Source organism: Petaurus breviceps, unplaced genomic scaffold, assembly GCF_028583685.1.
Source record: "Petaurus breviceps papuanus isolate PSGF00001 unplaced genomic scaffold, PetGlider_PUasm1.0 229, whole genome shotgun sequence".
Taxonomy (NCBI): domain Eukaryota; kingdom Metazoa; phylum Chordata; class Mammalia; order Diprotodontia; family Petauridae; genus Petaurus; species Petaurus breviceps.
Genome location: NW_027185903.1, coordinates 19,212,278 through 19,237,522, shown reverse-complemented (window position 1 = coordinate 19,237,522; position 25,245 = coordinate 19,212,278). Strand labels below are relative to the sequence as shown.

General features: G+C 38.4%; 1 protein-coding gene across 2 annotated transcripts in view; it reads right to left on the bottom strand.

Moving 5' to 3' along the window:
- JMY (junction mediating and regulatory protein, p53 cofactor) overlaps window positions 1–24,909 on the bottom strand; it is a 113,797-nt gene extending 88,888 nt beyond the window's left edge. For both annotated transcript variants that reach the window (XM_069096316.1, XM_069096315.1), the window contains exon 1: window positions 23,880–24,909. In XM_069096316.1, coding sequence (XP_068952417.1) covers window positions 23,880–24,875 — 996 coding nt within the window. In that variant the 5' untranslated portion in view covers window positions 24,876–24,909. The remainder of the gene's footprint in view (window positions 1–23,879) is intronic.
- Between the last annotated feature and the right edge of the window lie 336 nt (window positions 24,910–25,245).

Sequence of the window (25,245 nt, the reverse complement as noted above, 5' to 3'; positions counted from 1 at the left end):
AGTCAAAAGAATGAAAAAACAGAAGACAGTAAAGATGGAGGAGTAGAAACAGGACTTGCTCGGGCTCAGTTCTCGCCTCCTCCAATTCATGTAAAAAAGTGACTCTGAACAAACTTTGGAGCTACAGGACCCACAAAATGATACAGAGAAGCTAACCTCCAGTTGAGGACAGCCCAGCAGGGAGAACCTAGCACAGCGCTCTAGGAGCCCACCCCAGCCCCAAACGAGCCAGAGATTTTAGCCCCAGGGCAGGCCTGACCAACCACATGCTAGAGGGACTTCAGATCACCAGCAGCTGTGGCGGTTTCCAGAATTATCAACCCATAAATGCTAAGGACAAAGTGAGAGGTCAGTGCAGTGTGGACTTTGGGATTCAGTAATTGGGAGTGCAGTGGGCCTCAGCCCCCGGGCCAAGAAGCCACTGAGGAGGCACGCTGTGCAGCTGCCACCATGTGGCAGCTTCAGCTCCTGGTCTGCAGCTTGTAGGGGGACCAAGCAACCAGTGTGAGGGGTAATTGCTCTTGCTTTAACCTGCTTGGATCTGGATTGCAGTCTAGGGTAGAGGTCCTGGGGTGTGCGACTAGCTTGCCAGAGTGAGTGGAGGCTTCAGAGAGGGCACCCAACCTTCGGCAACTGAAAAAAAAAAAAACCAGCATTTGAGACAAAGCTCCCATGTCTGGTAGCAGAGTCCTACTGTGGCAAAAAAGCCCAAAAGTCAAGGAACTGAGTGGAAACATGAGCAAACAAAGGAAGTAAAGTAAACTGAGCAACCCAACTTTAGCACTCCTATTTTGAGGACAAAAAGGATCAAAACATGGAACAGGAGGAAGACAGTGAAGTCAGAACTCCTGCACCAAAAGCTTCCGAGAAAAATACGAGCTGGTTACAGGCCACAGAGGAGCTTAAGAAGCATTTTAAAAACCAAATAAGAGAAGTGGAGGAAAAATTGGGGAGAGAAATGAGAACGATGCAAGAAAATTATGAAATGAGAGTCAACAAGCTAACTGAAGAAAAGAACACCTTAAAAAATAGACTAACTCAAATGGCAAAAGAGGCTCAAAAAGGCAAGGAGGAGAATGCCTTAAAAAGCCAAATTTGCCAGATGGAAAAAGAATCTCAAAAGTTCACTGAAGAGAATCATTCCTTCAGAATTAGATTGGAGCAAATGGAAGCTAGTGACTTTATGATAAATCAAGATACTATTAAACAGATCCAAACAAATGAAAAAATAGAAGGCAGTGTGAAATATCTCATTGGGAAAATCACTGACCTGGAAAATAGATCCAGGAGAGATAATTTAAAAATTATTGGACTACCTGAAAGCCATGATCAAAAAAAGAACCTAGAAATCATCTTTCAAGAAATCCTCAAGAACAACTGCCCTGATGTTTTAGAACCAGAGGGAAAAATAGAGGTTGAAAGAATCCACCAATCACCTCCTGAAAAAGATCCCAAAAAGAAAATTCCTAGGAATTTTATAGCCAGATTCCGGAATTCCCAGGTCAAGGAGAAAATATTACAAGCAGCCAGGAAGAAACAATTTTGAATATTGTGGAAACACAATCAGGATAACCCAGGATCTGGCAGCTTCTACACTGAGGGATCAAAGGGCTTGGAATATGATATTCCGGAAGTAAAAGGAGCTGGGATTAAAACCACAAATCACCTACCCAGCAAAAGTGAGTATCATGTTTCAGGGGAAAATATGATCATTCAGTGGAATAGAGGACTTTCAAGCATTTTGATGAAAAAACCAGAGTTGAATAGAAAATCTGACATTCAGATACAAGAAGCAAGAGAAGCATGAGAAGGTAAAGAGGGAAAAGAAATCATAAGGAACTCAAAGTTGAACTATTTACATTTCTACATGGAAAAATGATAATTGTAACTTATGAAACTTTTCTCAGTATGAGAATAGTTGAAGGGAATAAACCTATATATTTATGTATACATACATATATATGTCTATATAGGAGGGTATATGGGCATGTGAATACATATGTGAATGTATGTATATATGTGTACAGGTATACATAGATAGAGGGCACAGGACCAGTTTAATAGGAAGGAATTATACTTAAAATGTGATATTAAGAGGTGAGAGAGGAATATTATGAGAGGAGATGGGGAGAGACAGAATGGGGTAAACTATCTCATACAGAAGAGGCAAGGGAAAATGGTTACAATGGAGGGGAAGAACAGGAAGACAAAAGGCAATGGATCAACTTTATTCTCATTGAATTTGGCTTAGGGAGGGAATGACATACACACTAAATAGGGTATCTCGCCCTACAGGAGAGTAGGGGGGAAGGGGATGAGAGGGGGGATGATGGAAGGAAGGGCAGGCTGGGGGGGAGGGAAGTTGGAAGCACCTACTTTTGAAAAGGGAAAGGATCAAAGTAGAGAATAGAACAAGTAGGAGGTGGGATAGGAGGGAGAAATATAGTCAGTCTTTCACAATATATCCACTATGGAAATATTTTGCATAGCTACACATGTACAAGCTATACTGAACTGCTTATCTTCCCAGCAAGGGTGGGTGACAAGGGAGAAAGGGAATGAATCTGGAATTCAAAGTTTTAAAATCAAATGTTTAAATATATATTTATATATTACATGTAACTGGGAAATAATACATACAGGCACTGAGGCACAGAAATCCACCATACCCTACTGGAAAGTCGGAGGGGGTTTGGGAGAAGATATGGGAGAGAGCAGATTGGAGGAGGGGATATTTTGGGGTGGTAGGTAGGGGAAAAACGGGGAGAAAATTTGTAACTCAAAATCTTCCAGAAATGAATGATGTAAACTAGAACTTAATAAAGCATTTGATTTAAAAAAAAAAATAAAAGACAATGTGAAATATCTCATTGGAAAAACAACTGATATGGAAAATAGATCCAGGAAAGAGAATCTGAAAATGATTGGACTACATGAAAGCCATGATCAAAAAATGAGCTCGACATCATATTTCAAGAAATCATTAAATAAAACTTCCTTCAATATCTTAGATCCACAGGGTAAAATAAAAAAATTAAAGAATCTACTGATCAGCTCCTGAAAGAGATCCCAAAACGAAAACTCCCAGGAATATTATAGCCAAATTCCAGAGCGCCTAGGTCAAGGAGAAAATATTGCCAGCAATCAGAAAGAAACCCTTCAAATATTGTGGAACCATAGTCAGGATCACACAAGATTTAGCAGCTTCCATGTTAAAAAGGTGGAGGCCAGGGGCAGCTAGGTGGCACAGTGAACAGAGCACCAGCACTAGAGTCAGGAAGACTTGAGTTCAAACACAAACTCTGACACTTGACACACTTACTAGTTGTGTGACTGTGGGCAAGTCACTTAACCCCCACTGCCTTCCCTTCCCTTCCTCCCCCCCCCCAAAAGTAGAGGCCTTGGAATATGGTTATTTCAAAAAACAAAGGAACTAGGATTACAACCAAGAATAAACTACCCAGCAAAATTGAGTATAATCCTTCAGGGGGGAAATGGATGTTTAATGAAATAAAGGACTTTCATGTATTCCTGATGAAAAGGCTAGAACTGAATAGAAAATTTGACATTCAAACACAAGACTCAAGAGAAGCATAAAAGGAGAAACATGAAAGGGATAATCATAATGGACTCAATAAACAAACTATTTACATTCCTATATGGGAAGATGATTCATATAAACTCCTAAGAACTATCATTTTGCTTGCCTTCTCATTAGGGAAGGGGAGGGAAGGAAAGAATTTGGAACTCTAAATGTAAAGAGAAAAGAATTTCAAAAATGCGTAATAAAATCTGCAAAAAGGAATTTTGGAAATCATCCAATCCTCCTCATTTACATTATTAGGAAACTGAGACCCAAGACCATACAGTGAAAGAGCAGAGCTGTGATTCAAAACAAGGTCTTCTGACTCTAAATCCTGTGCTGTTGCCATTATACCATGCTAGCTATTGTTGGGGACATTTTAAAGGTAATAGTTAATACAACTAATTGACCTCTGAGACTGCTGAGAAGGATGTGAGAGAAGTCTTAGGATTTACAAACATGAATGCCTTTGTGAGGTTCATCACATAAATGATAACCATTGTAGCATGTTAAGTAACAGTGAAAAGTTACCGACACAGTGAAAAGATGGACCTGAAAAGGAAAGATTTAAGTTAAAATTACTTTTTTTCTTTTAAAACAAATGTCTACTTAAAACTTTAGAATTTTGCTTTCTATATTCATAACAAAAACAAAGCAGAATTTCCTTAGCCCTCTCCTTAGATCACTGTTCTTTGTGTCATAAATTTTGTCTTTTTTTTTTAATCATCTCTCTCCTCCCTCTTCTAACCCCTTGAGACTCCTTACTGTATCACACAGCAACAAAGGCTGATTTTTCCTATAGTCATCAACTCAAAAACTCAACTCTCTAAAGGTCTTAGGTAACGGTACTTTCATTAACAGGAATCAGAATTTCACCATAAATGAAAAATCAATTTCTCTCTATATATAATTTGGAAGATCTCTTCTTTTCCTAGCTGGATTTGTGGTCAGATATATCAACTGTGACTTTTTCCTTGCCTTGTTTTTCCTCATATATTAGAAAATTAGTTCCAAGTACAATAACAGGGTAATCTAATAGATTAAACAAGCTCTTCAACTGTCAAGCTTTTTCCCTTGACTTTTCTGCAATAAACAGAAAGCTGATTTTCCTCTAACCTTCCATTTCCAAGTCTCTCCCCCAATTCACCTCTCTGTAGGGAGTTTCAACAAGTGTTCAAATGGTAAATAACTATTCTCCTGCTTGGGAGAAACAATTTGGGTAGAAGACTGGCTGGAGCTATGGGCGTGCCCGTCAAATTAAGTCCAAACCTTAGGATCCCAGAAGTTCAGGAAAGCCTTAACAAAGCATACAGTATCCACCTTTAACACACATAATTATTGACAATAGCTACTCTTCTACATGCAAGAAATATCAATAAAAAACCTAGTCAAAAACTTTTTTAAAAGAACATAATGAAAATTGGTATGTTAATCAGTGATTAATCTAGTTACTTTCAGTAACTGTCAAAGTGATAACCTAAACTAATACAACAAATTTTTAGTAAGCACAATAACAATATAATAAACTACTCTAAAACTTATAATGAAAATGATAATCAAAGAACTGATTTCTTTGTGAATTACAAATAGTAAATGAGACTTGCATTTTACTTCCTCTGAATCAGATCATTCATTAATAAAGTATCATTTTATATATGTATATATGTGTGTTTATATACATGTGTATACACAAATATATGCTAAGAGATTTTTAAAAAGTGATAGCATATACGATAGTACATGTGATATAAGAGGACTTTACTGAAGGTGAACAAATGCCAAGGGCTAAAAGTGGGACAGGCACAAGAGGTGATATTTAAGGTGTGTCATCATGAAAGAAGGGGTCTAATCTAAGACAGGGATAGAAGACAGAAGGGACATTTCTGGAAAGTCGAAGCAAAAGCTTGGAATAGAAATGTCCACAATGATCTCATTATTTTACAAAGCTCTGTCATTCACATTCATACCAAACTAACTCAAAATTTTTAGTATAAAAATGATGTCACTGTATTTAGCAATTTCAAACCTGATACAACCATCTATACATTAAATATAAAACTAGTATGTTTACTAGCACTAATTAAGACAACTAAATATTCACCTCCCAAAAAGATGAACCTGTTGCAGGCCTTTCTCTACGTTAAACTAGCTCACCCTTTCTAAACTGATCACATCACTCAAGAACAGTTACTAAATACAAAACCAGCACAGTTGTGCATTCCCAATTTAAGTAACCTGGGGTACCTCCAAGGGAAAACAATATTGGGATCAGTGGTCTTGAGAAGATAGATAAATGTTATCAAAGATTAATAGGAAAAGCTATAACCTCTGACATTTCTATACCTCTGACATTTCTAAACTATAAGATCCTGTGATTTTAGCTGCTAGCTGGCAATCTAGGGCAGCCAGGTGGCAAACTGGATAAACTGCTTGACTTTTGAGGACCTAAGTTCAAATCTGACCCCAGACTTGTTATGTGACCCTGGGGAAATCAATGAACCCTGTTTGCCTCAGTTTCCTCATCTATAAAATAAGCTGGAGAAGAAAATGGTAAACTACTCTAGTATATCTGCCAAGAAAACTCCAAATCAGGTCATGAAAAGTTGGGCACGACTGAAACAACTCAACAAAATGCTGGTAATCAAATTTCAAAAACTCTGCTATGGTGAAAGCAAAAGATTGAACAATTCACACCACATTTCCCATAATGTTTGGCTTACCTAAAAAGAGCATGCTACATTAAGAAGTCTAGGTTCACTGCCTTACAATTAATGAACTCCCCAAATTCTTGCAAAGAAGATTCCACTCCTTCTACTCTATCTCTCCCTCTTAAAGGTCAACAATGTCCTAATTGCCAAAACAAACTAAATTTTACTCAGTTCTCATCTTTTTTGTTCCTTCTGCATCCATTGACAATGCCCAACAATCTCCCTCCTTAATATTAATACTTGACTCCTTTTGGGTTTCAGGACCATATAACTTCTAGGTTCTTCCTGTCACTCTAACTGCACCTCCCTACTCCCAAGACTATGTCTTCAGGCTTCTCTCAACACCTCTAGCCCCTACCCATGGACTTCAAATAATCATCTTAAAAGCCTGAGTTGAACTCCACAAAACTCCTTTTCTGGCCTGATTTCTAGCTCCAGGAACCAGGCACACTTTTCAAACCCCTTTCTGAGCATTCCTGCCCATCTATCCCTGCAGATTTCAAAGGTTCCTTCCAACTTTGCATTTCTGATCCTTCCCATCAGCAGCATTAGTAATTCATCCATGTCAAGAATAAAATCATTCATCTTGCCTCCATTACCCTATCTCAGTCAATGGCATTACCAGTAAACCCACTTGTTCATAATCTCTGAAAACTACTCTAATAGTCTAAGTGGTTTTTCTCACTTGATTTCACATCTCTTCTAAATCCAACCCACACAGAGAGCAGTGCCAGGTCAATCTTCCTAATGTATATATTTTCATATATCTACCCATATTACTTAACTGTTCAAAAATTTTAACTGACTCCCAACTGCCTACCAATGTTCACAGTATGGCATTCAAAGATTTCCAAAATCTGACCCTACTATAACCTTCTATCTCAAATACTATTTCCCACCACATCTCAATTCATGTACGGTATATTGCTGCCAACTGGAAATACTCATGGCTGGAACAAAGTCTTCTGCTTTCCTCACTTAATACTTTTTGCTCAATGTTTTCCTCTGACATGTAAGACTGCTAATAACTTACTCATCCCTCCCAAAGTAGAACAAAATACCATTTATTCCATGAAACATTTTTCCTCAACTTTCCCCAGAAAGAAAACGTCTCACGTCAGACCTCACTATGCCATATATTCTTTATGCACTTATTTTAAAAGGTGAATTTTATGTATATGTATATACTTTATCATCCATAAACTTGTATCATCTGCTTAACTCTTGCAGTGCTTAAAACAAGTACCCTGCACATGGTAGGGAGGGCTTAATAATAATTGTTGAATGTTGAAAAACAGAGATTTCAAAACATAAAAGTACTCATTTTCCTCTTTACTGCACACAAATGGGATTTTTTTTTAAACAGACTTACATTTTAAGCATTTATTAGGTGCTTACTATGTGCTAGAAACAGTACTATGCACTGAGGATACAAAGAAGGGAAAAACAAAACAAAATCCAACAATGACTTCCCTCGAGAAGCATATATTCTAATGATGACATGTAACTATATATATATTTCATTTCAAAGTCATGATATCACCTTCCTGATGTCATTGGTCTTGCTTAAAGCTAGAAAAGAAGTAACAAGAACACTGAAAGTTCACTGAACAAGAAAAGTGGCATGATCAACACGACGGAGGACAACTAGACACTTTCTCTAAACCTCACAACTTCTCAAATCCCTCCAAAGGAATGCTGCACAAAATATAAAACCACTTCAGTTGTCTCTATTATCTAAGAGGTAACAAATCTGTGGCTGGATGGTTCTTGTGGCCTGCAAAACTCCCAGTGCTGCCCCAACCAATTAAAATGTAATTGAGAAATATTTAATATAACATATATTGTTAATTTTTTATTTTTAAATAAAGATGCAGCTTGTTTCTATTTGAGTTTGACACAACTGGTCTAATAACAACATAACAACCCAACAAAAAAAATGCAGATTAGTTTAATCCCTAACAACCTTTCTTAGTACTCTCTCCCCCATCAGGCACAAACTCAGGCAGAACTGTATAAACTAATCCTTCACTAGCTTTAAACAAAGCTCACTCTGCCCTCCTCGGCCTTTCTCCCTATTCCATTGAAAATCAAAAGCCAAGAGTTTTCTGTGCCAGGACTGTAGCATGGCAATGCTATGTGCTGCAAAAGTACCGAGCCAGAGATTGTTGATGTTGTTTTATCTTTTGTTCTAGAAGAAGGCAATGACATCAGGAAGGTGATATCATGACTTTGAAATGAACTGGATTTAAGTGAGGCAGGGCTGTGCAAAGAGAGCCAGAGAAATGAGGAACCAAAAGAAATGAGGCAGGCCGCCAGCATGTATGTGATCCATAAGGCCTGAACAAAGGGAGTGGATCCTGCTGGGCCCAGTTGTGTCCCTCCAGAAGTTACTTGGGGGTAAAGAGACCAATGAATCCAGCCTTAGGTAAACTGCCACTGAAGGGAAGGAACCAGAAAGTGAGTGATAGAAGAATATAAGGGAAAAAAGACTAAAAGTAGCCAACATCTTTGACTCAATCATGTTGGGAAAGAACCTTAAAATGTTATAAAAATGTTATCTAGGGTTTAAGTTCTAGCTGTTATTTTTTTTTTTGGAGGGCAATTGGGGTTAAGTGACTTGCCCAAGGTCACATGGCTAGTAAGTATGTCAAGTGTCTGAGTCTGGATTTGAACTCAGGTCCTCCTGACTCCAGGGCTGGTGCTCTATTCACTGTGCCACCTAGTCGCCCCTATCTAGCTGTTATTTATTAACCCAGACAAGTCACTGTACCCCTATTTTGTATCTGCAAAATGTAAGGGGTTCAATTCTGACATTTAGGACCTATGTGACTGTAGGTAAATCATTTAATTTCCCTTGGGTCTCAGTTTCAACAATTGTAAAATGAGGGGGATGAACTAAGGTTCCTTCCAACTGTAACATTCTTCAAGTCATCCCAGTGATATATGTGTGTATGTATATATGTATGTATGTGTGGGTACATACACACATATGTATGCAAATGACAGTAGCTATATGGCTTTTGTATTCAACCCGGGATTCTTTAAAAACCTTTAATTTTTGTTTTAGGATGTTATAATAGACTCTAGAGGATACAGAATGACTAAACAGACCTTTTGGTTAATGATAATTGTAAATATAGTTCTAGATGATTCCAAATGACAGAGTATGCTAGTCTAGTGCAGATGTGCTTAAACTTTTTGTGTGTCATAGACCACTGAGCCACAGTCTGGAGAAGCCTATGGATTCCTCAAATACTTTTTTAAAAATTATAATCTAGAGGAATAGAGTAGTAGATCAGTGAAATAGATGAGGTCCACAAGACACAGTAGTCAATGACCTAGTAATCTACTGTTTGATAAACCCAAAGACTCCAGCTTCTGGGATAAGAACTCACTATTTGACAAAAACTACTGGGAAAACTGGAAAATAGTGTGGCAGAAACTGGGCATAGACCAATATCTTACACCAAATACCAAAATAAAGTCTAAATGGGTTCATGATCTAGATATAAAAGCTGATACTGTAAGCAATTTGGGAGAGCAAGGAATAGATTACCTGTCAGATTTATGGGAAAGGGAAGAATTTATGACCGAACAAGAAATGAGAGAGCATTAAGAAATGCAAAATGGATAATTTTGATTACATTAAATTTAAGAGTTTTTGTACAAACAAAGCCAATATAACCAAGATTAGGAGGGAAGCAGAAAATTAGGAAAGAATTTTTACAACCAGTGTCTCTGATAAAGGCCTCATTTCTAAAGTACACAGAGAACTGAGTCAAATATATAAGAGTGTGTGTGTGTGTGTGTGTGTGTGTGTATGTGTGAGAATCCCCAACTGATAAATGGTCAAAGGGTATGAACAGGCAGTTTTCACAGGAAGAAACTAAAGATAACTATAATCATATGAAAAAATTGTCTAAATTACTATTGATTAGAGAAATGAAAATCAAAACAACTCTGAGGTACCACATCTCACCAGTGAGATTGGTTAACATGACAAAACAAGAAAATGATAAATGCTGGAGAAGATGTGGGAAAACTGGAACACTAATGCATTGTTGGTGGAATTGTGAATTGATCCAACCATTCTGGAGAGCAATTTGGAACTATGCCCAAAGGGTTATAAAAATATGCATACCCTTTGACCTAGCAATCCCACTTCTAGGGTTGTATCCCAAAGAGATCATACAAGTAGGAAAAGGACCCCTATGTACAAAAATATTTATAGCAGCTCTTTTTGTGTTGGCAAAGAATTGGAAATCAAGGGGATGCTCATCAATTGGGGAATAGCTAAACAAGTTGTGGTATATGAACGTAATAGAATACTATTGTGCTATAAGAAATGAGGAGCAGACTGACTTCATGATAATGTGGAGACACTTCTATAAACTGATACTACGTGACAGGAGCAGAGCCAGGAGAGGAGAACATTGTACACAACTGCAGACACATTGTTATCAGTGATGACTAACTTTGACAGACTGGGCTCCTTTCAGCAATGCAAGGCTTAAGACAACTCCCAAAGACTCATGATGGAAAAGGTTATCCACATCCAAAGAAAAAATTAGTCTGAATGCAGATTGAAGCAAACTACTTGCTCTCTCTCTTTTTTGGTTTTGTTTTATTCCTTCTTTCTCATTGTTCATTCCATTGGTTATAATCCTTCTTTACAACTTGACTAATGTTTAATGTGAAGGTATTTGTAGAACCTCTATCAGACTGCATGCCGCCATAGCAAGGTAAGAGGAAGAAAATTTGGAACTCAAAAGCTTGTGGAACTGAATGTTATAAACTAAAAGTAAATAAATTAATTAAATATAAAAAATATGTAATGTAAACAATTACATTGTGATATTTGGTCCTCCAGGTAGGTACTTAATACACTGATTCTATCCCTTCAACATGTCCAACCACATATCCCTAATTTGATCCTGTTACTAAGAGTGATAAATCAAAATATCAAGTTTCTATACTTCTCTCCTCAGCAGTGAAAGAAATGATTATTAATAACCAATGATTTGGGGAGATTCAGAGCCCCCCCCCAAGTAATTTAAATCTCTGAAGTTCAATCTCTGAAAGTTGAACTGTCTCCTCAATCTTGTTCAAACCCTACCAAACCTTCCAAGGAAGTTAATCCAAGGTGAGAAAGTCCACAGTGCTCTATATGGGTTTAGGTGGGAATAAATTCTTTGACTGAACTGTCCAGAAGTAAATGCATTTAGAAGTAAATGATGTAATCAAAGCAACATTCCCCCAGTCCCTCATTGTAATATTCATTCCCTCTCATTACTATGTTAACCAGAGTTGTATGCCACCCTCTTTTCCAAGAGCATATAAATTGTGAGCCTACTGCCAAGAGGGGTCTTTGGCATTCAAGAGTGTCACTGACTCATTTATTAATAAAAATATTGATTATCCAGAAACTATGTCTCAAATTTTTAAAATGTCACATCAGAGGGCAGCTAGGTGGTGCAGTGAGTGGCCCCAGAGTCAGGAGGACCCGAGTTCGGTTCCGGCCTCAGATACTTAACACCCACACACAAAAAAAAAATACTAGCCGTGTAACCTTGGGCAAGTTACTTAACCCCCATTGCCCTCCAAAAAAAAAAGTCACATCAGGAAGAATGTAAAACAAGAATTAGAGGGCAACTAGATGGTGTAGTGAATAGAGCACTGGCCCTCTAGTCAGGAGGATCAGAGTTCAAATCTGGCCGCAGACACTTGATATACTAGCTGTGTGACCTTGGGCAAGTCGTTTAACCCAGATTGCCTTGCCTTCCCCCACCTCTCCCCCCCCCAAAAAAAAGAATTAGAATATATACAAAATACCAATTATAGCTATCCACAGGTAATTTATTCTATGGCCACTCATGATTTCAATTTTTTTTACATTAACTATGCAGCTTTCTAAATTCTTTTTGGAGAGTCCAGCTCTATATCTGCTAAAATAAATTTAAAAGTTTTAAAGAAATGAAGTAGACACACAAATGTATGGATTACATAACACTTTAAAGTTTGCAAAACACTTTGTATGCATTATCTCAACTGAGTCTTATAATAACCTTATGAGTTTAAGTAGCACAAGTATTATCATTGTCCTTATTTACAGATGAGAAAACTGAAGCTCAGAAAAGCTAAGAGAAGGTCACAAACCTACTAAGTATCAGAGGTAAAATTTTAATTTTAGATTTTCTAACTCCAGGGCTCTAACACAAAAATAAGGTATCAGACACTGTGGTCCTTTCTCAAGCTGAACTGCCAAGCAATTCAAACTCTACTGCATAACTGAAAACACAACTCCAATTGGCTGGCCATGTTTTTAGGAGGCCAAACATGTTTGCCTGAAAGACTATTTTATGGAGAACATACACAAGCCAAGTGCTCAGACAGAGGTCGGAAGAAGTGATACAAGGTCACTCTGAAGGTCTCTCTGAAGAACTTTAGATCAACTGTGAGACATAGGAGACACTGGCACAGTACCACCCAGCATGGTGTGCCTGTGTCAAAGAATGTGATATGCTCTATGAGCAAAGCAGAATTATAGTAGAGCAAAAGAAACATGAGATGTGCAAAGTTAGAGCCATCTCCACTCTTAACTGTTCACATGGACTATTTGTGCCTGTTCTGTGGCAGAGCTTTCCAAACTCGTATTGGTCTGACTAGCTATAGTTGGACACAATGTACCTTGATCCTGACATAGTGATGTCATTTTGGTGCTCTTCAAGAACAAAGGACAACCATATCCATGAAGGCATAGTAGCTCTGATGACTGATTAATAAAGGGAGTTTCAGAGTTCATCATCAACTTAGCTCAAGTACTTTACAAGTATTATCTCATTGTATCCTTACAACAACCCTGAAAGTCTACATAGAGGCTATCATAATCTCCATTTTACAGATAGGGAAACTGAAGCAGATAGACGTTAAATGACTTACTATGGGTCACAAAGATATTAAGTGTCTGAGGCTGAATTTGAATTCAGGTCTTCCTGACTCCATGCCCAGAATGCTATCCACTGTCCTATCTACCTGCCTTCCAAGATCATGGAGGCAACACAGTTACAGATGATGGGGTATAGTGAAGATGTAAATAATGAGAACTGTATAAGGAATGTTGAGTTAGTTTGTTAGAGGAGATATTAAGTTATAATGAAAATAAAGAATGGCAGGGGCTGACAAAGTCAGGTACTCAACACCTAAAAAAAAAGGAAAACAAGGGATTTAATAAACAATCAGAAAGGCTCATTTAAAGAAATAGAGCGAAATTCAAAGGTGAAAAGATTGAAGGATTGGGTGAAGGAAGGGTAATAGCAGTAATTGGTGTGTGTGAAAAGTAGATGTGGGAATGAAACCTTGACTTTCCCTAGACCAGAATGGCAAGCATATAAAAGAATCTATAAACAGTACTTGAGAAGTTGATCAGGAATAACTAACAGTTTTGTGTCACATACTACTTTTAATCTCACATTCAAAAAAGCTCTAGGCTGTTTTTCTATAATATTAATGCATACTAGGGGAATAGTCATAGATCACATAGAAATTACAATAACTAGAATCACATGATTTAGAGCAAGGAAGGACCTGAGGAAACTAAAGCCCTGAAAAGGCCCAGCGTCATTCACACAGATAGCAAACAGCAAAGTTGAATATAAAGAAAGTTTATTTTTGTTAATGTTTCTTTCTACTACATGAAACTACTTAATATAAATTAATTTTAATATGACCCTAAACAAACAACAACTTAATGGCAAGTTATTCCAATACCTTATCTCCACCCCACCCCCCATAGATGCCAAGGTTAGAATTTTTTTTTAATTAATTAAACACAATTGTTCTCTGCTATTTTGGCTTAATATAGACTATCCAATTTTAAACTAAAGTCTCCAAAAAAAAACCCCACACAAGAAATTCTCCCTAATGATTTCATCCAGATTTTTAAAGAGGAAAGCCGTAATTGTACATGTAATCAAATTCTCCAAACACTGACTGATAGAATTAATTTCAGGCCAGTATTGGTAAAAGACTGTCTCCAATTCTTATCCCTAAATTTGCCAAACACACAAATATGGAGCTGACTCTCTCTTCCAGTCCCTTTAAAACACTGGCTTGAAATAGCTGATATAGCTAGGCTCTGAGGAGTAAATTGTATAATTTGGACTAGCAATAAGAAAATCCTGGTTCTAAATATTAGCTTTGCTACTACTTCATTGCATGACCTTAAGCAAGTCTAAATTTTATTTCCCTGGTTCTCAGTTTCCTTATCTACAGGATGAGAGTTGGATAGGTGATACTCAAAGTCCCTCTTTTCAGCTCTAAAATTACCTTTTCTTTTCAAAATCCTTAATCCATGGGACTGAGGCAACTGGAACACATCTGCCAGGGATATTTTGTCTTAAATGCTTGTATGCCACTGAACAAAAAAGGCAGAATCACCATGGACTGTGAATTAGTCTCTTGAGATTCAGGAGAATTGGAAAACAAATAATTCAGAAACGCAACCAAAAAACCTATTATTCCCACAAAAAAAAATTAAAGGACCTTAGTTTAAATTTTGGCTACAACCAGTGAGCTCAAAATATGTAGTAGAACATGATTAAGAAATATACATGATACTATTACTGAAGTTTATTAAAAACTCTTTGAAAATAAGTTCTCTTCTAAAAAGATTTCTCTGTAATTGTCACATAATTGCTTGTTTACAAGAAGGCTACCTGTTCTCAAGCAGTTTTCAAAATTAAATAACATTGGTACTTTAAAAGCAGGCTTTCATCTCCTTTTCAATGTCCTTTTCTATTCTTATTCCCTATACTAGTTGCTTTTCAAACTTTTTTTTAACATAGCAACTACAGATGCCCCACAGTCTACAGTACCTATGTACATAAAGGAAGGAAGGGCAATAGTCAGGTGAGAATTCCCAAGTAAGGAGACAGGGAAATAAATCATCTCTTAATTTTTCCCTCTCAAACCAGGGAAAGGAAAGACCTAGAGAGTGATAATGTATGCTTTTAGCAAAGTATCTGAAATAGGGAGATAAATGGGTAGAAAAAGAGAATTCAGCATTAATAGTTGATAAGGGAAAAAGGGGAACATGAGAATGATGAAATAAACAAGGCAGGAAAAAATACCAGAATTCCACATGATCAGAACACACAATCTGCTAATTATTTCTCTAAAATGAGTTGGAATCTTTTAAAATGACAATTTTTAAAAGTTATAATATCTTTCAGATCAACCCACTTAGTTTTGTCAATCATGTGCCCTAAGAAACATAATGTTTCAAACAATGACAAGTTTAATAATTCACAGAAATGCTAAATACTGTGAAATATTTAAGAGTAGGTACAAAGTTTGTTTTTTCCACTGAGAAACAATAGGAAGTTTTCATTTCAATAATTCCTATAAGAAAGGAATATGAATTCTGACTTAAATCTTTAAATGTCCCAATTAGATAAGGAGGCATTCAAATTAGACTTCCTGTAATTACAATGGTCTGATATGAGGCAACCAACAGTTGTTTGAAGCTTAAAAAAAAAGATACAATCAACCATCTGTGATCTATATTGCCAAGGAAAAGGACTCTTGTTAACACTTTTCAAGCTGTCAATGATTATACTGGACAAAGGTGTTGTTGATTCTCATTCTAAAAAGACAAACAGCAAATGTTACTAGAATCTAGGTTTGTAAGGAAGACAAAAGAATGACCTGGAGAGAAGGATATAAAAAAAGCTATCTGAAGAACTTTAGTAGCCAAATATCCATTTTTCAAAAATAATCCTAAGTAACTATACCCCTAAAGTTACTAAATTGTTCATACCTTTGACTCAGCAAAACCACTATGTCCCAAAGAGACTAAGAATGAGAAAAAGGTCCTATATGTACAAAAACTATTTATAGCAGCTCTTTTTGCGGTGGCCAAGAACTGGTAAATGTGTGTCTGTCAACTAGACAATGAACAGCTCAACAAATTATGGAATATGATACTATTGTGTTGTAAGATTCAAGGGAGATATTCAGAGAAACCTGGGAAAACATTACGAATTAATGCAGAATAAAATAAGCAGAACCAAAAGAATAACTTAAACTATAACAATACCATAAAAATGAATAAATTTAGATGTCTGAAGAAGTCTCATCAATAGAATGATCAACCATGATTCCAAAGGACCAATGATAAAGAATACTATCAACCTCTTATCAGTGAAGTAATGGACTAAATTTACAGAATAACACACATTTTTAGACATGGCCAATATGTGAATTTGTTTTGCTTGCCTACACAGTTACAAGTTTTTGTTTTGGTATGTGTTTGGTTTTTTTTTTTTTTGGGGGGGGGGTGGTAGGAAGGAGAAGAAAATGCTTGCTAGTTGAAGATAATTTAATTTAAAATTATGATACTAAATAACTGGCCAACAATTGAGTGAACCATGATACTAAGTATGGAAATTGATAAGGAAATGCAGGCATCTAAGGTGCAGTTAACTGAATGAAAAACTAAGCTAAGTATCATCACTATTCTAGTGTCCTCTGCATTCAGGAAATGAAACATTAAAGCATTACTTCAAGCTCAGATTCCATTAAATGCCAGCAGTATGGTGACTAGAGAGATTTGGACACTTCTACCACTATCTAGAAGTCTAGACCTCTGTACAAAATGTAGAAAGCAAAATCTGCTCTTATACGGACTGTGAAAACAGCATCTTGTCCTAAATTCAAACCAAATAACACTGAACTGGCAACCAGACTTACTTAAACTCAGCTCTTTCAAGATCAAATTTCTGGGTTATAATAAAATATCTCCAAGTCAGAAGAAACTTTGCATATTGTACTTGGTACTTCTCTATTAACTAACACCTTTGTTATTTCATCTTTTTAGTTTATTTTACAAAATTGTCATAGTATGCTGATATACAGCTGTGAAAGACAGCATAACAGCATGGAAAGAACAATAGATTTGGAGTTAGAGGACATGGTTCTAGATCCTAGTTCTGCCACTTATGACTCTTGAGACTTTCCTTTTCAGTAAGCTGTTGTAAAGAACCAATATATTTATTAAAGTATTGTGTAACACTTAAAACACCACAGAAACGAAAAGTATTATTTAGGGACAATTTAAATAGAAACAGAAGAAGAACCCAGCCTCGGCCCCACCCCCAATGGACCATAAAATCCTAGACTTCTTGGTGAAGGGTGAGTTTCCTTCTCTGTCCTCTGCTCAGAATTATGGTAACTATCTGCAATTCTGTGTTGTCATTACTCATCGGCAATATTCCCCTAACCACACTTTAAAATTATAACAAATATCATCGATGTCAAAAGTTAGGGAACATCAGAACTAAAGCAGTAATACTCAATAAACAGTACGGCGAAGGTGCACCTTTTCTTATCTTTGCATTATGCTGAATATGCCCAATTCCTGAGTTTGTTGACAATAGAGAAATTAGTTGAGGAATGAAAAAAAAAAAAACCTGTCTTCTTTGTAATAAAAAATGTGCGTAGGGAAACTGGTTTAAAACTATGAAATAACATAGATAGTATGAAATTGATTCCCTTCCTCTAAAAATTTTCATAAATGGTCAATGAGATACTATACAAAGGAACATCTGAAAAAATTTTAGATTACCTAATTTTTGCCTTAAAGTTCCACTTGCAATTTTTTTTTGGGAAGAAGCTAAATCAACTCTGAATACAATCACTGAACAAAAACTATCCCTAATGACAAATCAAAAATGAAATTCAGGCTTTTTGTTCCAACAATAAAGAAACATGCACTAAAAAATAAGATAATACTGGTGAAGTTTGCATTTAGCATATTGCCTGGCATAGAGAGTAGGCAGTGTCTGGTACACAACAGGCTCGTTCCCTTCCTCATTACCCCATTTTTGTGTAGTACTTGGGACCAGAGAACAAGTCTGCTTTTTTCTTCACTTTTTGCTTTAATCAGGCATTTCAATTTTTGACTTTTATCAAGACGCTAACATAGCATTTATTCATCTTCTTTTCAGTTGAGTAACAACCTGAAATATGTTTGACTAGATATGTAAGACTGGAGAAGTTGTTTTGTACACAAATATTATTTTAATTACAGAGTGGGAGAAAACACTGCTGTATAGTACAAAGGTTCTGTCACTAACACACTGTGTGACTTTAGGAAGTCCCCACAGTCCATGCCCAAAACACCAGTTTCAGATGTGTTCTAATAATTTATTTTAGTGGTACCATTTTTTTTTCAAATATTTATTCAACATCTAGCAAAATACATAAACATTTCCATTTGGGAAAAACCCTCAGACAGGATTCAAAGCTTTCCCTATAATGTCCATTCTTAGTTTAAATGCAATTTACGTTACTGCTAGGTGCTACAAATTGATCAACTAATATAAAACCTATTACTCTCAATTGGTTATACTTCGATAATTGCTATCAAGACATAGGATCATAGATTTAGAAGAGATATTTATCAGCTCATCTAGTCCAACCCTTTTCTTTTAAAGATGAAAGAAATGAGGCAGAAAAGTTAAGTGACTTGCCCAACTTCACCAAAGGTAACTAGTTAGAAGCAGTGCTAGATAGATTGATTCTAAATTTTGGTATTCTTCTCACTCTACTACAACACCGTTCTTTTGAGCTAAGGTTTCTTTTCATCTGAATTTTATAAACTCAAAACACAATGTAACAATTTTTTTTATTATGTCAGATATATAAATTGAGCAAATCTACTAAGTATGATTGAGGCACTGGGGATACAAAAGGCTACACTCCCCCACAGGAGCTAACAATGTACTGCCATGGGGGGTGGAGGGTGGGATGGAAGGGGGAACAAGTATTTTAGGAAGCACCTACTGTGTGTGCCAGGCATTGCACTAAGTTCGTACCCATTTCATCTTTGAGACACACTTTGGAAGGCAGATATTTTTATTATTTGTATTTCAGGAAACTGAGGCCAACAGAGATTAAGTGACTTATTCAGGCTCACATAGCGAGGAAGTATCTCAGGTAGGATTAGAACTCAGGTCTCCCTGGCTCTAGGCAATATGTTCAGTTGACTGCAGTAGCTTCCGGCTGAAGTGAAGATATGAGGATGTTATGGTCACAAAATTAATTACTGATACGACCAATCCTAGAAGTCTTAGTCTCCTAACTCCCAAAGCATGAAACTACCATGTTGACTGGCATGTCTTAAGAAGACTAGATATACAAAAATCCAAACTCACTAAACATTATTTTGAAATGATTATTCATAATATAAAAGGATTCTCAAGTTTCTATTGAACAGTTTGCTTTTACTGCACAAGTTTTGCATAAAAAGAAAACGCTTATACCAAATTCAAACTCTAGAACTGTGCTAAAAATATTTTAAAGTATTTATAATTGAATAGCTACTACACTTACTAATATTAAAGTACTCACAGGATTATCTGGTCCTATTCAGAAAACTTATGGGGGAGGAGAAAAGGGTTACAAAACAATGGAAAGACCACTGGTCTTGAGTTTACAGTTTAGTTGTATAGACTATTTTATTTTTTTAAACTTCAACTATTTTACTGAACATTTTAAACAATAATAGGTGTGGTCTACAAATAATCCTTAAATAGATGGGAAAATTGAACACTGCAATGACAAAGAACAGAAAATATCTAAACGAGTGGCAAGTTTTGGAAATAGCATTGAACTTGGGAGTCAGACTTGGGTTCAAGCACCAGTCTGACACTTACTAATAGTTGAGTAACCTTTTGCAAGTGATAGCACCTTTTGAGGAACAGTAGTTTAATTATCTATAAAATGGAGAAAAGAATATTTATCCTGCTTATACATCCCAGAGGTGTGAGAAGAGCATTTAGTAAATCTCAAAATGCTATAAAATTGTGAATTCTTACTAATAATTAAGAACAGGGATGGGGAATAATGGATAAAATAAGTGATTTTAGTGGTATAGGAATGAGGAACCTTAACCTTACTCCACTAATCCAGGCTGGCATTTTATCTCTGCAGTTTAGGGTCAGAATTTCCAAGAGCATGAAGGCATGAAGTAGGTTGTTATTTCCCTAGGCGTCACTCAGCCAGCTATCAATAAGGGTAGAGGTGGAACTTGAAGCCAGGTAGTCATTCCTGGCTTCCAAGCCAGCTCTCTAACAGCTCTCACACTGCACCTCAAGGATAATTAAGCCTGATTAAAATTACAGTGATACAATGGGAAGAGCACTGGCTCTAGAGTCCAAAGACCCTGGTTCCAAACTCCCAGTGGTAATTACTACCTGGTGTGGCTACAGGCCACACTTACCTTCCTGGACTTTAGTTTCCTCATCTATAAAATGAAGGGGTTGGGTTACGATAGTCTCTGAGTCTATGATCCTATGACTTAACAGGAAAGGAAGGAAGGAAAGAAAACCTAAGCTAATAACTACATTTGTAACTTTGTTTACCTAGTGTACATCCAAGCACAGTATTTGATGTACCATACTTGGTTTTAAAACCAAGAGTAGTAAATTTAACAAATGTGAATCAAACATAAGACTGAGAATAAAAGGTTCCACTGAAACAAGCTAATATGTGCTCAAAGAATTGAGAGACTATATGATTCCTCTGGGAGCTGAACATTTTCAGTTAAAACTCATGATGAAACAGCTAATTATGTGTTTTAACTTTAGTATTAAGCAACTGTTTTTAAAGTATTATTTATGTAGTTAATGTCCAGCAAATTTATGAATTGGTACTTCCTATTACTCATTTTAGACTTGTTTTACATAGCACCAAAAACCCTTAAAGGATCTCAAAACGTAAAAAAACTAGATATCCCCATAAAGAAAAATAAATAAATAAAATTTGAGTCAGCATATAAATTCCATTCTGAAAATGTACTGACTTTTTTGGATGTCACCTTTCCTTCAAAAAACTAAAGAAAACCCATACTTATATCTTTCAACTGCCCCTATCTATGTAGGACAACCTTCATTTCTGACCCAAATTTACTTCCTATAAAAATTTAACATTCTCCTTGGTCTTAAGGAACATTAACAGCTTATATAGCTAAGCTACATCTTTTAAATACAAATTAAATATTAGTAATACAAATGTTAAAAGAAAAGCAGTTAGTAAAATACTGATGTGAAGTAAAGAAAAAAACAAGTATGTCAGTCTTGTGGTATTAAAAAAACAAAAGAACCAAAACCTGTAGTTACAACTACCACATCAACACCACCAACAAAGAGTCATAGAGAAGACCAAATAGAGTAACAAGAGAATAACACAAAAATGAAAAGACACTGAGTCCCATCATAAACAAACTGGGCCTGCCTGTGATCCAGCACAAAATTCAGTGTAATGCCATGTCTGTTTTAGACCCAATCCAAAGGGATTCAGCCACTAAAAAGAGTGCCTTATAATTGTGACTCACCTATAATAATAGAGGTTGATGCAAGCAGTTCCATGGAACTGCTCCACTCAGACCCAAGCAATGTTGTAAACACAGATAAATGAGAACATTTTTCTAAAGATTTCTGAACTCAAACAAAGATTTTACAAGTGTTATTATGCAGAAGAAGATGAGTCTTATCTGACTTAATATCAAGATTAGGTAGTATATCAATAATAATCAAATAAAGTAACCTCTAGGAATAGCAAAGCACAATAAAAAATTTAAAGGTGCTTATTTTTTATTCAAGCTGTATGGTACTAATGCAAAAATGAATGTGTGTAAACTGTAAAGATTTAAAGACTACAAATTCTTTTGAGAATTTACCTTAATTTTCCATTAGAAGAAAAGTTAATTCATAATTTAAAATAATTTAATTCAAAGTTCTATTATCTCACAAAAGGGCTAGATGTTGAACATGTTCACGCCCTACAGTCTACAACATGTTTGTTAAGTCTTTTTCCTATTTATTTCTAATATATACTATTGGTATGACATAAAATGTTTCAAAAATCTACACTAAAATTCCCAAACTTAAAAATGTTTACCCTAAATTTGAATACAACATCCTTTCTTAGTGACTTATTATCTTCTAAAAACTGGAGCTCAATAATCTAAAAGAGAACGGTTGAAACCTGAGTCCCGACCAACCTCTCAAAAAGATTTTAAGTTCCTAAGGCTTGTAAAACATATTTAAAGCATATATGTATTAAATATCATCCATTGCTTCTTTTACATATGGTCAAATTATCTGGTATGATATATACAGATATTTACCTAGACTAATACAGATAGTTTAAAAATGAAAATGGATATGCGGTGTAGTCACCCTTGCAGAACACTATTACAACTTGTGGAAAGAAGTCCGGTTATCAGGAAGTTACTTAGTAGATAAAGTCAAGGAATACAGCTTGTATTCTACCTACATGGTCAGATAGGTGTCAGCCCTAATCACCAAGCCAGTCCTCTGTAACTATCACCTCTGGTACAATTTAGAGGTCTATAGAGAATTATATATAGGTGGAGGAAACCTTACTTAAGGAGTATTCTGTCTAAACGCTTTAGAGATTGTTTTAGCCTAACAGACTGAAACTAACTGAGGCCCAGGAAGTATGATGTCATTCCATCTCCCACCTCTATGCCTTTAAAAAGTCTGCCTCTCAGGCCATGAATGCTCTCTACCCCCTGAATCTCCTACTTCCCTTCACAGCTCAGCTCTAGTACCACATCCTTTAAAGAGACCAATTCTTCCAGGTAACGAACCTCTCCTTACCACTGAATATTTACTTTGTGTATGTTTATGCACTTATATATATTATTAACTGGCACGTGAGCATATTGTGCCCTCTTCAAGAGACATAAACTCCTAGAAGAGACTCACTTTTTGTATCTGTATTGCTAGGGATGGCACAGCACCTCCTCAATCATGGGTGCCTAACAAATGATTATTAACTAATTAAGTGAGTTAAACTAGGTAAACTAGACAGTGTCAGAAGTGGGAATAGAATCTAAGATTTCAGACTTCCCTACTGGGGCTTTAACACACCATATTAAAGGCTCCCTATTACACAGGAATTGTCAAAGAGACCAATGACTTATGAAGATACTTCAAAAAGCCAGGACACCTAGGTTTCATAAACTGACAACCTTTCAGGATGATAGAGTTGAGAGCTTGATAACTTCAGTATCATTTTACCACTTAGGAAACAGGGGCCCAAAGAAGTTAAGTGACTTGCCAGAGGTAAAGAACTCAGGCCCTTGAGTCTCCAGAGACAGCACTCTTTCCATCAGGGCACTCTTAGCTCCATCCCTGAGACCAGAATCCTGTATGGTATCATGGTTCGGGGGAGGCAGATCCAGGCTCTAATCTCCACCCTCCACCCCCCTCAAACACTGTCTGATCCTGAGCAAGTCATTAAATCTCTTAAAGTCTCAGTTTCTTCATCCTTAAAACGGGGGATTATCAACAGCACCCACGTAAAAAAGTGACTGTGAGAAGAAAATATGATCATTCATAAGCATTTGGCGAACCCCTACACAAACGTCAGTTCTTATGTATAGGTATTCAGTCAAAAACTTCTTAAGCGTTCCTTTCAGATCTACCCTCCCCGTAAGATAGGAACGTGCAAAGCTCGGCTGTCGGCCCCCGGCCCCTCCCCGGGCTCGGCCTCACCTCCTGGATGCGCCTCCGGGCCCGCTGCAGCACCTCCTCGTAGCCCTTCTGCCGCAGCTCGCTCAGGCTCTCGTAGTACTCCTCCGGGTCGTCGGTCTCGGTGAAGAGAACCTGGGAAAGGATTTTCCAGCCGCAGGTATCCAGCGCATGGCCCAGGTAGACCTGGAGCTGGTAGCAGAGGCTGTCCACCTCCTGCTCGGACATCTCCGGGGCTCCCCCGAACAGCACGGTCCACATGCCCGAGGGCTCTTCGGGGAAGAGCGGCAGGCAGGGCTCCAGCTGCGAGTTCACGGAACACAGCTGCTGGTGCACGGCGCGCAGGTCCTGGAAGGAGAAGAGTCCGGCCCAGCTGCACTCCTCGGGGGGCGAGTCCAGCTCGGCGGGAGGCTCGGGCAGCTCCAAGAGCGTCGGAGCCGCCTCGTCCTCCTTCACCAACTCCAGCACCTCGATCTCTTCGGCGGCCGCGCCGGACGCGCTCACCACCCGCACCGACGACGGGCCGGGCGCCTCCGCCGGGGCCAGGTCCCGCTTCCCCGGACCTTTCCTGCCCGGGCTGGCCTGGGCCCGCGCCGGGTCCCCAGCTTTGGCCGCGGGACCCCGGAGCGCCGCGGGGCCGCGGAGCCCCGCGTCCCCCCGCGGGTGCGCGCTCCGCGCCGCGCCACCCTCCGCCCAGACCGGGCTCCGCCGAAGGCTGGGGCTCCTCCGGCCGCCGGCCGGCTCCCCACGGCCTCGCGAGACGGGGCTGCTGCCGGCGCTCCGGGGGCCCGGGCTGTCCGGCGGCGGCCCGGCCTCGGCGGCCCCTCGGGCGGCCGCCAGCTCCCGGGAGCCGCTCCTCTGCCTCTGGGCCGTGCGGTTGTGACAGGTTATGGCAAACTTGCCCTCGATCTCGTTCCAGGCCACGATGAAGACGAATTTGTGCTTCTCCCGCTCCTCGAAGACGTGCGGCCGAACGGCCACCCAGTCCGACTCCAGCGTCTCCTCCAGCGCGAACGACATGGCTGGGTGTCCCACTTGGCGCGGCGGGGCCGCGCCGCCCCCCCCCCCCCCCCCCCCCGCTGCTCCCTTCCCTTCCCCCGCCCTGCTCCGAAAAACTCACTGGCCCCGGCCGCCCCTCTCACCGGCCACCATCAGCCATCTTAGAGCGGGAGGAGGATGGGGGGGGGGGGGGGGGGGAAGGGGGGGCGAGTCCGGGTCGCGCTTGCGCTCGGTCTCGCGCACAGGCGCTCGCAGCCCCGGGGCTCGGCCGTGCTCTTTGTGGCGCGCGAGGCGGCGGCGTTTGCTCGGCTCCGGCCGCCGAGAAAGACAATACGCGTCGCCCGAGCAGGTAGTTCACATGGTCACGTGTGATGGGATCTGTTTACAAGCG